Raw genomic sequence first — 10,572 nt, forward strand, 5'->3', positions numbered from 1 at the left:
CTGAAGTACTTGATATCGCCGACAAAATTCCAGACACCATAAAATCCCACCCGCAGATTGAACGTCTGGTTATTCATGTGGGTAACAGTGGGTTGTAATGATACGTCCAAGCCCCGCTCTGAACTTTTAAAATGTGACTGCCCACTTGTTTGATGTCCTCAGCTCACTCAAATGTAGAGTATTTATCTCGGGTCCACTTCCCACGATAAATCGCGGGTTAGAGCGATTCAGCAGGCTGCTCAGCCTGAATACATGGCTGTCCTCCGCCTGTAATGCTCATGGCATAGCTTTTATTGATAATTTTAACGTGTTCTGGGGAAATATTCATCTTTTTAACCGAGATGGTCTTCACCTGAATTACACTGGGGCACGGATGCTGACTGATGTTTTGGCTTTTGGAATCCTACATTCGGATCAAAACAAACCTTGCAGCTCCGTGGCTATGACCGGAAATGACCGGCCCGGTAGGAAATGAAGTCCGATGGGTCCCCTTTGCCTCTTTTTTGTTCAAACCTTTGCACAATTTGTAAAGTAATGTGTAAAACATAGTTTTTTTGATAGAGGCGTTTATTCAGGCTCCATCTGTGGAAGTGCTGGATAAATGCACAAACGAGAAGCTGTTAAAAGTAGCAGAGCACTTCAAGGTGGAGGTCTGTGACAAACGTTCAAAGGTTATAGGGTCTTTCTGATGGATTGGTAGCACAGGGCGTGTTACCGGAGGTTCCATCAGAGGATGAGACCCTTACAGAAGTGACCGAAGAAGATGGTAAAACACCTCCGAATGTTTAGCCTTTGAACAGCAAAAAGAATAGCTGAAGATGAAACTTGCATATGGGAAAGAGTTGAAGGAGATGAAACAAAAAACTGAATTGTTAGAATTGGAACAAGACATTTTTAAATGGAGTACTCGGGAACAAAAACAATTTGGTTCTAACTTGCAGTTACTTCCCAATTTTTCAGAGAAAGATTCTGATTTGTTCTTTTCCCTGTTTGAGCGGGGGCAGACTCCAGGGGCTGGTGTGATGGTGAGCGCACCCTGCTGCTGCAATGTGTCAACAGGTAAGGCGCAGGAGGCCTATGCTTCTTTAACAGTAGCAGAGTAAAAATATGAAATACATACAAATGAATATCCGAAGCATATCGACAACGTTTTAGAAAAGGCAGGAAAATTGCACATCAAACGTATGTTAAATATGTGAGGGATATGTTGGTCCAGTTTAACTGATGGTGTTTGGCATCAGAGGTTAAAACTTTTAAAGAGCTTTGTGACTTGATAACTCTTTAAACAATTTAAAAACTGTGTACCAGTTAATATTGCTACTTACATAAATGAGAGAAAAGCTCAAACACCTCAAGAAGCAGCCATCTTAGCCTGTGAGTATCTTTTAACACACAAAAATGCATTTGGTGAGGACTGTGGTATGCGTCAGACCAGTGGTCCAGGATGTAGGCCTGGTAAACATTTTGGGGGTCAAGGAGATTCAAGTTTTGCTGAACTTGAGCCTAGTTCATGGAAACATGACGACACTGAGGTTTACTGCCATGGTAAAGGGAATTGGAAAAAGGATTGCCCTGCTTGCTATTCAAACTAAAGAGAAGTGGTCAGGTGTTGCACAAATAAAACCTGTCACTTTGGCTGCCCTTGTTATGCCTTCAAGTAAGGCAGTTTATTGAAAAAACAGCCTTACTTCAAGGTATAACAGGGGCAGCCAGAGACGCATAACTTTATTCAGTATGCATTTCAGAGGATTATGCGTCTCTGCCTGTTGGAAAGGCAGTTGCAGTGAAGATCTTGAGAGATACAGGCGCATTATAAACATACATCCGTCAAGCCGTAATTCCATTCTCCTCAGTGTCAAACATGGGTGATTTTATTTCAATGATGGAGATGAAAATCATTCCAGTACCCGTGCATAGAGTGAGATAGTAGTGTGGTTTGGTTGCTGGGGTGGTGGTGGGTGTGCGCCCTGAGTTGCCTGTGGAAGGGGTATAATCCTGGGTAATGATCTTGCAGGTGATAAATTGTGGGCTGAGGCTCCATCACCTACTGTGGTTACACAGGTTCCTGTATCGCAGCCTTTACATTCAGAGGGGTTAAAAACAGAGGTGTCTGAACCGTGTTATTATGGACCCCACGCCAGCTCTTGGCAAACCCCGCTGTGATTGGTCAGTAGTTGCTGTGATTGACAGTTCTCGTTTTTGCAACTATGCCTAAACCTAACCTTAACCCTAACCTCAGTAAAACTATGCCTAAACCTAACCTTAACCCTAACCTCAGTAAAACTATGCCTGCCAGGGAGCCAATCAGACAGGTAAGACGGGTCTACAGTATATCCTGGAGCATTGGTGGGATCCATAATCATGCATCTGAACCTGTGACTATTAGGTTTTCCCAACTTGCATGGTAAAGCACACTATGAGTCCTAGGAAAGGGTGTGTTCAAGGTAAAGGGCGAGAATGGTGTGGGAACCCCCATTTTGCAAAGTGTGGTGCCAGCTATATTCAGGGACATGGTGTTGAAAGCTTCCTATGATGTGTAGCTGGGTGTACGGGGGTTAGAAAAATCTACAAGCAGATCCGGCAACATTTCTTTTGGCCCCGGGTGAAAAGGGATGTATTTGGTCTCATTAAAACATGCCACGCTCGTTCAATACGAATTACTAACCCACGCTTGAGAGTTTTGCAACACGACAATTTGGACACGTGGCATATAAAAGGCCATGGAAATGTAATGGCTATGGATGGCCCTGTCACATGCATTCTAGTCCGTCCTAATTTGGTTACAATTACCCTATGTTTGTGCCTGCATCAGTCTCACCTTGCTGCTCTCTCTCCTCTTAACCCATTCAATTCGGGAACGCATCTGTGTCATTTTAGATTTTAGCTATAGCCATTATTTTATACTTTAGCTATTCAAAAATAGCAGATATACAAGCTCATAGCACGGCACCAAGTGCAGCGCTATGAGCTTGTAGCTTTGTAACTCAAATCTTTGCTTCTGGGAGTCCCCTGGAACGAAATATTTTGAGATGGGGTCCGCAACCAAATACATAGTCCTTGACATGAAAAAGTTTCAGAACCACTGATATTATAGCAACATACGGTTTTCAGAAAACTGTTAGGATTTAGAAGACAATTTTAGGTGCGTTCAGGGATTGAATCGGTTAAATATTCTGGTTTCAATTCAGTTGCTTTTGTATGCATGTGCGAGTACTCATGCAGTTCACACAGCCATACACACTTAACAATACTAATACCACATCTTGTATTTTATGCACAGTTCATAAAAAAAGTGAAGTTTAATCCTGTGTGTCGTCTTCATATTCCATAATTAGGCCTCACTAAGGCTCAAGAATGCACTACTATGGTGCACTACTAAGGTGCATTAAAGGCAGGGGCGTGCTGGGACCAAAATTCAGCTCTGGGATTTTCCGAACCGGCCCACCGTTTTGTCAACGGGGGGGGGGGGGGGGTGGGGGGGAGTTTAACCCAGCAACCCTATGTAAATTACGCCATGTCCTAGCCCAACAGTAATGTAACTAATAATTGGGCCGCGCGACCAGGAAATTACCGTATTAATCCTAGAACTGGAGCACATTTTTTTCCAAAAAAAATAATAAATTAATAATAATATAATAATATAATAATATATATATATATATATATATATATATATATATATATATATATATATATATATATATATATATATAATTTTTATTATTTTATATTATTTTATTGATGCAAGAACAATGGCCTCTTTTTCAGCATGCTAACTTTTCAGAAAGAGGTTGTAGTTTCAGTTAGCTCGTAATACCCATTAATGATGAATAGACAGAAATGTTGCCATCTTATAATGAACAATAGCGAGGACTTATATGAAGAGAAGTTTGAAAATAGGTGAAGAGCTCCTTCAAGATGGTGTCAACAGTGCCAACTGCAGACAGTACTTTGGTTTCAGCTGATCTAGCAGTACGTACGCTTTGCTGTGGTTCAGTATAAAGTCCACTCCTTTGTCGCTGTCGAACTGGATGTCCCGGGGAAGCTCACTGTACGTCTTAGCATCGATGTTCATGGGAAAGCCTGGCTGCCACTCACTCCATCTAAAGTAGAGTCCACACTTTAGTCACAATGTTATTGTTCACTACACCAGTGGCGCTCAACCTTTTCAGGCTGCGACCCCCCAAAATAATCATATTTTTAACTGGGGACTCCCCACCACCATGACAAGCACTTGGAATTGTAGGAGTTGAGGCATGTTCCCACAGATACATATTGTGAAAATAGCAGATCTACAAGCTCACAACGCCTCGGGTGGCGAGGCGTTGTGAGTTGGTAGATCGCCTATTTTCACAATTGTTGCCTCTTACTTATGTTATATTATTTGACAATTTGGCCAACAAATGGAACAGTTAAGCTTGGCGTTAAAGGCTCCGCTCTTGGAGATATTCCCTGAATTTTGTCCAAGCAGCATGCTAAGCAAAATCAGGGAATTCTAAGCAAAACCCCCATAGGGATACAATATCAAACAATAAGTAATACATTGAGATATCAGTTTGAATTAGCAGATACAAATGATAATCATAAGTATTTGAATCAGGCAGCAAACAAGCAGAGACCTAGTGAATACGAAGCCGTATTTAAAGGAACCTCTTTGCTAATGCGTGAGCTGTGATTGGAGTATGAATGTGTGACGTAATGACCAGCAGAGCTGTGAATGGGGAAAGCTGATGTTCACATCAGCTGACTGACAGCTGAGGCGTGCAATACTTCCGTGTCCTGCATGAACTAACGCTACGCTTAAATGTTAAAGTATTAAAAAGGTCTTATAAGTCCTTAAATTGTCTTTGGGGACCCTCCAAAAAATCATGTGGGGACCCCCCTGGGTGTCCCGACCGACCCACAGGTTGAGAACCACTGATCTACTAGACTCAACACTTTAGTTACAATGTTTAGCACAAAATTTACCACATTGTTGCTGCTGCACTGGTCGCCCCAAGCAGCAGGATACAACATCTCAAATGTGCTGTATGTAATGAAATGTAAACTGAATGGAAGGTGTTGTTTCAGTGATTCAACTTCTCTGTGAAGTAAACGTGGATCTTGCCTGTACACTTTTCGCCTCCATTCCAGCTCCTTGTATCGGTGCTGTTTGGCCTGCATTGTCTTGTCGTCTTTTGGCAAACGTGCTAAAAAAACACAAATAACAAACAAGTCAGACTAGTGGAAGAGATATGGATAAAAAAGACATGCAGACATACTGTCATATAGGCAGAGACTAGAGCCCGACCAATGTCCGATTTCTATATTAATGATACTGTAATGATATCCTAATGATATTTTGACCCATATTTTGTCAGAATTGCAACATTTTCTAATCAATTTAAACTAAAATAAACATTGATTTGATTAAAGTTTCTATTTCAGAAAATGTTAATTGAAGTTATTCAAAAGGTTTCAAATACAGCAGACCAACAGCTTGTAGATCTGCAATGTTTGAGAATGTTTGAAAACTTGCGAAAATGTTTTCATAAAAAGTCTAATAATGGCCGATACATCGGTCAGACCGACATACTATCTGCCTCTACAACAGACAAGGCAGACACACAGTGAGGTAGGCAGAGGGGATGATGACTAAACCAGTATGTATTTTGACCGCAGACTTGAATTCATAGATATTTTTTTGTTTTTGTTGCATTCCTAAGCCAATAATTTGATGACCAGTGGACCGGTAGGCAGCGGTTCCGGTAGGAGACACAAAGGAGACTCTTTGTGTCTCCTACCGGAACCGCTGCCGGTCATCCAATTTTTGTCTTAGGAATGTGACGAAAACTAAAAAATATCCTGATAGGAAAAAAGTCATTTTGGGGGTGAACTATCCCTTTAAAATGAGTGTGATGCTTCATTAACAAATTTAGCTGGGGACCACCTGGAACCCCCCCCCCGCCCCAATGAGAACCAGGCTAAAACGACGTACCTCGCCCGTCCCGGAGCTGCACTTCCTTGTCGCCCACCAGCCAGCGGAAGCAGGGGAACTCCAGGTATTCCCCGGCCGGTGTCTTCACCGTGATGTACCTGCAGTACCAGTCGTCCTGCACCCAGTACTTCTTCTTCTCCATCCTCACCATCTCCACGACGCCCAGGTCCTCCCCTACGCTCACGTCGTACGAGTCCACCTGCGCGTATACAGCCAATGGCCACACAGCATATAAGGACATACGTCGAGTTAGATTGACTTTGTTTGTAGTAGTTGATGTGTGTGGCTGGCTGGCTGGCTGGCTGGCTGGCTGGCTGACTGACTGACTGGCTGGCTGGCTGACTGACTGACTGACTGTAATGGAAAACGTACTCACGTTTCTTACTTAAAGAGGAGTTTTGGATCACGGTTTTCTTACCTTTTCTATGATGTTATGATATCCTAGGATGAATGGTAGAGTAGAAAAATCTCATTTCCATTTGATTCCAGGAGTGAGTCTGGCCTGATCGCCCATTCTGCAATATTGGCTGTGGGCGGGAGTAATACCGTTGACGGGTGATGGGTTGCCTTATTCGGATACATGGGTGTCACTGCCCGCCCCTACCGGTTCTCTAAATTTTTATTTTTAAATAGGCTCTGTCATGATTAATTGACCACATGTATGAAGTTAAACAACTAAATTCTATCCAAACGATATATTATAAGTAAATTCCGTGCCTCAAAATAGAAGTTTGAGAGTTTTTTGAAGTAAAAAAATAGCGGAGAAAATAGCGGACAGAAAAGATGGCTGCCGTTCGTGTTTTGTCGGCTGCATTCAGGCTGCACTCGGTGCCATTCGGGCTCACTCAAACTTGCCACCTGATTGGCCAACTGTCGCTGTCAATCACAAAACGATGTGCGACGACGCTGATAGGCTCGGTTAGTTGGTAATTCCACTAGAAACCCCCACAATGGGCGATCAGGCCAGACTCACTCCTGGAATCAAATGGAAATTAGATTTCCGGAGGGAGGGTTAACCAGGCTAATTCATCCTAGGATATCATAACATCATAGAAAAGGTAAGAAAACCGTGGTAAAAAAAATCCCCTTTAAGTAAAAGTATCAAATCTGCATTGTAGAAATACTCTGTTACAAAAAACGGAATTAAAAATTTACTTGAGTAAGGGCGCGCTCTCACCAAAAGTTGGCTGGCCGCTGTTAAACGCAGGTTGTGCGCGGCCACAGTTTTTTGCAACCAGCGGATTCTAAAAAAACGCTGTGACGCACCTGTCACTCACATTCAAGACCGTCCCCGTAGCCCGCACCGCCTGCGCCAGCTTTGGGAATGTGCTGCGTTTGTGTACAGCTGGTTAAGTCCCGGGAAAGACGCACTGTGATTGGGCCAGTAGTCACTTTGAGTGGCAGTTGGGGCAAACGCAGTCAGTGGGGCAAACGCAGTCCCCACCAATATTATTTACGATTCTGTGCCTATCAGTACATAACTCGGACGGCGCTTAGTCGAATAGCAGACCATCGGCCGGTCGTCGCGGGCACTCGCGCCTGGAGGCGCTCGGGCGCGACTCCTCGGCCTCAAGGTCTGCTGAGTCGGCGCGCCTCCGTCATGGTCCAAAACTATACTTTAGCGGCAAAAAAAAGTAGTTGAGGATTGAAAAAGTTTTCTCCCAAGCGGGAGTCGATCTCAGACTCCCAGTAGTAGTGAATTGGGAGTCTAATGATTAACGAGGCTCCCCAAAGACAGTGCACTTACATATATCGCACCGCCTGCTGCCTTGAGCACCACGTTGCTTCCTGAGTCCGCCTTCCACTCACCCGATTGGACAGAGGGAGAAAATCAGCTCCTGCCTCCAGAAGTTTTATGCTTCCAATGGACAAGTCGCGTAGAGCAGATAAACGCAAGGTCTGCGCGACAAGCGGAAAAATCCGCTCTTGCGTGAATCCACGCATTTACATTGACAAAGCATTGGCAGATTCTGCCCCAGAGGTAAAATAAAAGTGCGGTGAGAGCGCGCCCTAAAAGTACAAAAGTATTGGTGTCAAAATGTACTTAAAGTATCAAAAGTAAAAGTACTAAAATGCTTTTTAAATAGCAGATCTACAAGCTCACAACGCGTTGCGATGCGACGCGTTGTGAGCTTGTAGATCGGCTATTTTCAAATAGCATATGTATAAAATAGGGCTGAAGTGGTTAATGTATGTTTTAAAATGTAATAATTTATATCTGCAAAGTAACTGGTAACTAAAGTTTTCAAATAATTGTGGTGGAGTAAAAGTACAATATTTGCCTCTGAGATGTTGTGGAGTAGAAGTAAAAGTACAGAAAATTGGACATACTCCAGTAAAGTAAAAGTACCTCAAAATTGTACTTAAGTACAGTACTTGAGTAAATGTAATTATTTACTTTCCACCACTGCTGACTGACTGACTGGTTGACTGGCTGCACAATCATATATCGATGAAGAATAGATCAGGCTTCCATGTCAGGGAGTCACATGCTTAGAAATCAGATTTGAGTCACATTTCAAACCACCATGGGAATGTGGTTCAAATGTTATTCACAAAAATCTGTTATCATGTTTTTTTATGCTGTTCAAACTTGAACTGCACATTCCAGAGGGCAGTGGAATGTGCTTATTTTATACAGTTTGATTTTTTTTTCCCCCCACAGTGTATTTTGTTGTTGTCCCGTATTCCCTGTAGTAAATCTATACTAGCATTTAACCAACGTTAGAGACTGTTGCACAAGCAGTGTTGTTTCATCAGTGTTGCCTTTGAGGTTAGTTCTGCTCAACTGAAAAAAACATTCCAAGGTACTGCATGTAGACATTTGATCCCAAACTATAAAAGAGAAAATTCCACTGTAATAACATATATTTTAAAGATTTTAAGCCTCCTTGCAGTGTCAGTGTAATTTTCTCTTTTCTCAATAGGTAAAAAGGTAAGACTGTTTGAGCTATTAACGTTTTTAACTTATGTTTTTATGTTATGCAATGTATTTTCTTTGTGTGTGGACCCCGGGAAGAGTATAGCTGCTGCTATTGTAGTAGCTAATGGGGATCCAAATAAAATAAACAAGAACGGTGCAGGAGACCAGTGGTGGAAAAAGTACTCAAATGTTTTACTTAAGTAAAAGTATCAATACTGCAATGTAGAAGTACTCTGTTACAAGTAAAAGTCCGGAATTCAAAAATGACTTGAGTAAAAGTAGAAAAGTATTGGTATCAAAATGTATTTAAAGTACCAAAAGTAAAATTACTAAAATGTAATTTTGCTATTTTCAAATAGCCTAGGAATAAAATAGGGCTAAAGTGGTTAATGTATGCTTTATAATGTAATATATTTATATCTGCAAAGTAACTAGTAACTAAAGTTTTCAAATAATTAATTGTAGTGGAGTAAAAATACAATATTTGCCTCTGAGATAGTGGAGTAGAAGTAAAAGTATAGACAATTGGAAATACTATAGTAAAGTAAAAGTACCTCAAAAGTGTACTTAAGTACAGTACTTGAGTAAATGTACTTAGTTACTTTACACCACTGCAAGAGACATACTGTACATCATAACACTTCCATAACATAGACGCGCCAACTTACGGCCCCCCTCTCGAAGTCGTTGTACAGAGGTTTGTCTAGCAGTGTTCTGTCACTGCAGCCCTCCGTGCCCACCAGGGTTATGTAGATGTAGTCATCAGTGCCCGCAAACCACTGGCTGCATGTGGCCACCGTCACCGTGTAGGAAGGCATGATGGCACTACTGCTCACACTGTAAAAAAGTAGTAGCAATACAACCAACAATGTAGACATACTCAGTTACAAGCAAAAGTCCTGTGTTCAAAAGTTTACTTGAGTAAAAGTACAAAAGTGTTTCACAATACAAAAACATTTCACAATATTTTTTTTCCAATACATTTCAAAGTGTGACAATGTTTTGAAAATAGCAGAGCTTGTAGATTGGTTAGCCAATGGCTTAATTGGTACCATGTGATGTAATAATTAATTCATTGTAATTAAAGGTGCCAAATAATTGTGGGCTAACAAGTAGGCTACAACGTTTGTCCACGTATCAAATTTAAAAGTAAAGTAAACATACCTCAAAATAGTTCTCCACTGAAGTTCAGGTGAAGATCAAACCTCCAGGAACGCTGAGCGGCAGACTGACTGACTGAGGGACGCTGAACAAGACAAGCCTCCTCTTTGTACTCCAACACCCTCCTCCTCCTTCACACATTTCTAATCTAACACCATTTTGTGTGTGTGTGTGTGTGTGTGTGTGTGTGTGTGTGTGTGTGTGTGTGTGTGTGTGTGTGCAACAGAGCTGGAGGTGTGGCAGGTGTTTTACTTGACATGACGAGGCATCTAGAAATTGGTCTGTCTGTAGTGTCATATTTCAAGGCCAAGGTAATAAATCCCCTTACATGTTTGAGATTTTATTTAATTTTTTCTAAAATTTTTATCCCACGATTTTGTAACCCAGTGCCAATTGTCTATGTAATCCTGGGCACTACCTTCCCTCTGCCAACCTAGGGAGGCCAGGGCCGAGCTTATGCCTCCTTCAATGCATGAGAGCCAACTGACCTTCTTGTCACCTGACAGGGGAG

General features: G+C 42.0%; 1 protein-coding gene across 1 annotated transcript; it reads right to left on the reverse strand.

Annotated features, from left to right (window-relative positions):
- Positions 1 to 3,913: 3,913 nt before the first annotated feature.
- Positions 3,914 to 10,200, reverse strand: LOC308100680 (polyunsaturated fatty acid 5-lipoxygenase-like; the record flags this gene model as incomplete). The annotated part of the gene is made up of 5 exons (XM_080449746.1): positions 10,065 to 10,200; positions 9,569 to 9,737; positions 5,978 to 6,176; positions 5,108 to 5,189; positions 3,914 to 4,103 (listed from the first exon to the last, which is right to left on the reverse strand). The coding sequence occupies exons 2-5, from the start codon at positions 9,716 to 9,718 to the stop codon at positions 3,914 to 3,916; spliced, it is 621 nt and encodes a 206-aa protein (XP_080305872.1). The 5' UTR covers positions 9,719 to 9,737; positions 10,065 to 10,200.
- Between the last annotated feature and the right edge of the window lie 372 nt (positions 10,201 to 10,572).

Source organism: Gymnoscopelus braueri (assembly GCF_963280865.1).
Source record: "Gymnoscopelus braueri genome assembly, chromosome: 14".
In the NCBI taxonomy this organism is placed as follows: domain Eukaryota; kingdom Metazoa; phylum Chordata; class Actinopteri; order Myctophiformes; family Myctophidae; genus Gymnoscopelus; species Gymnoscopelus braueri.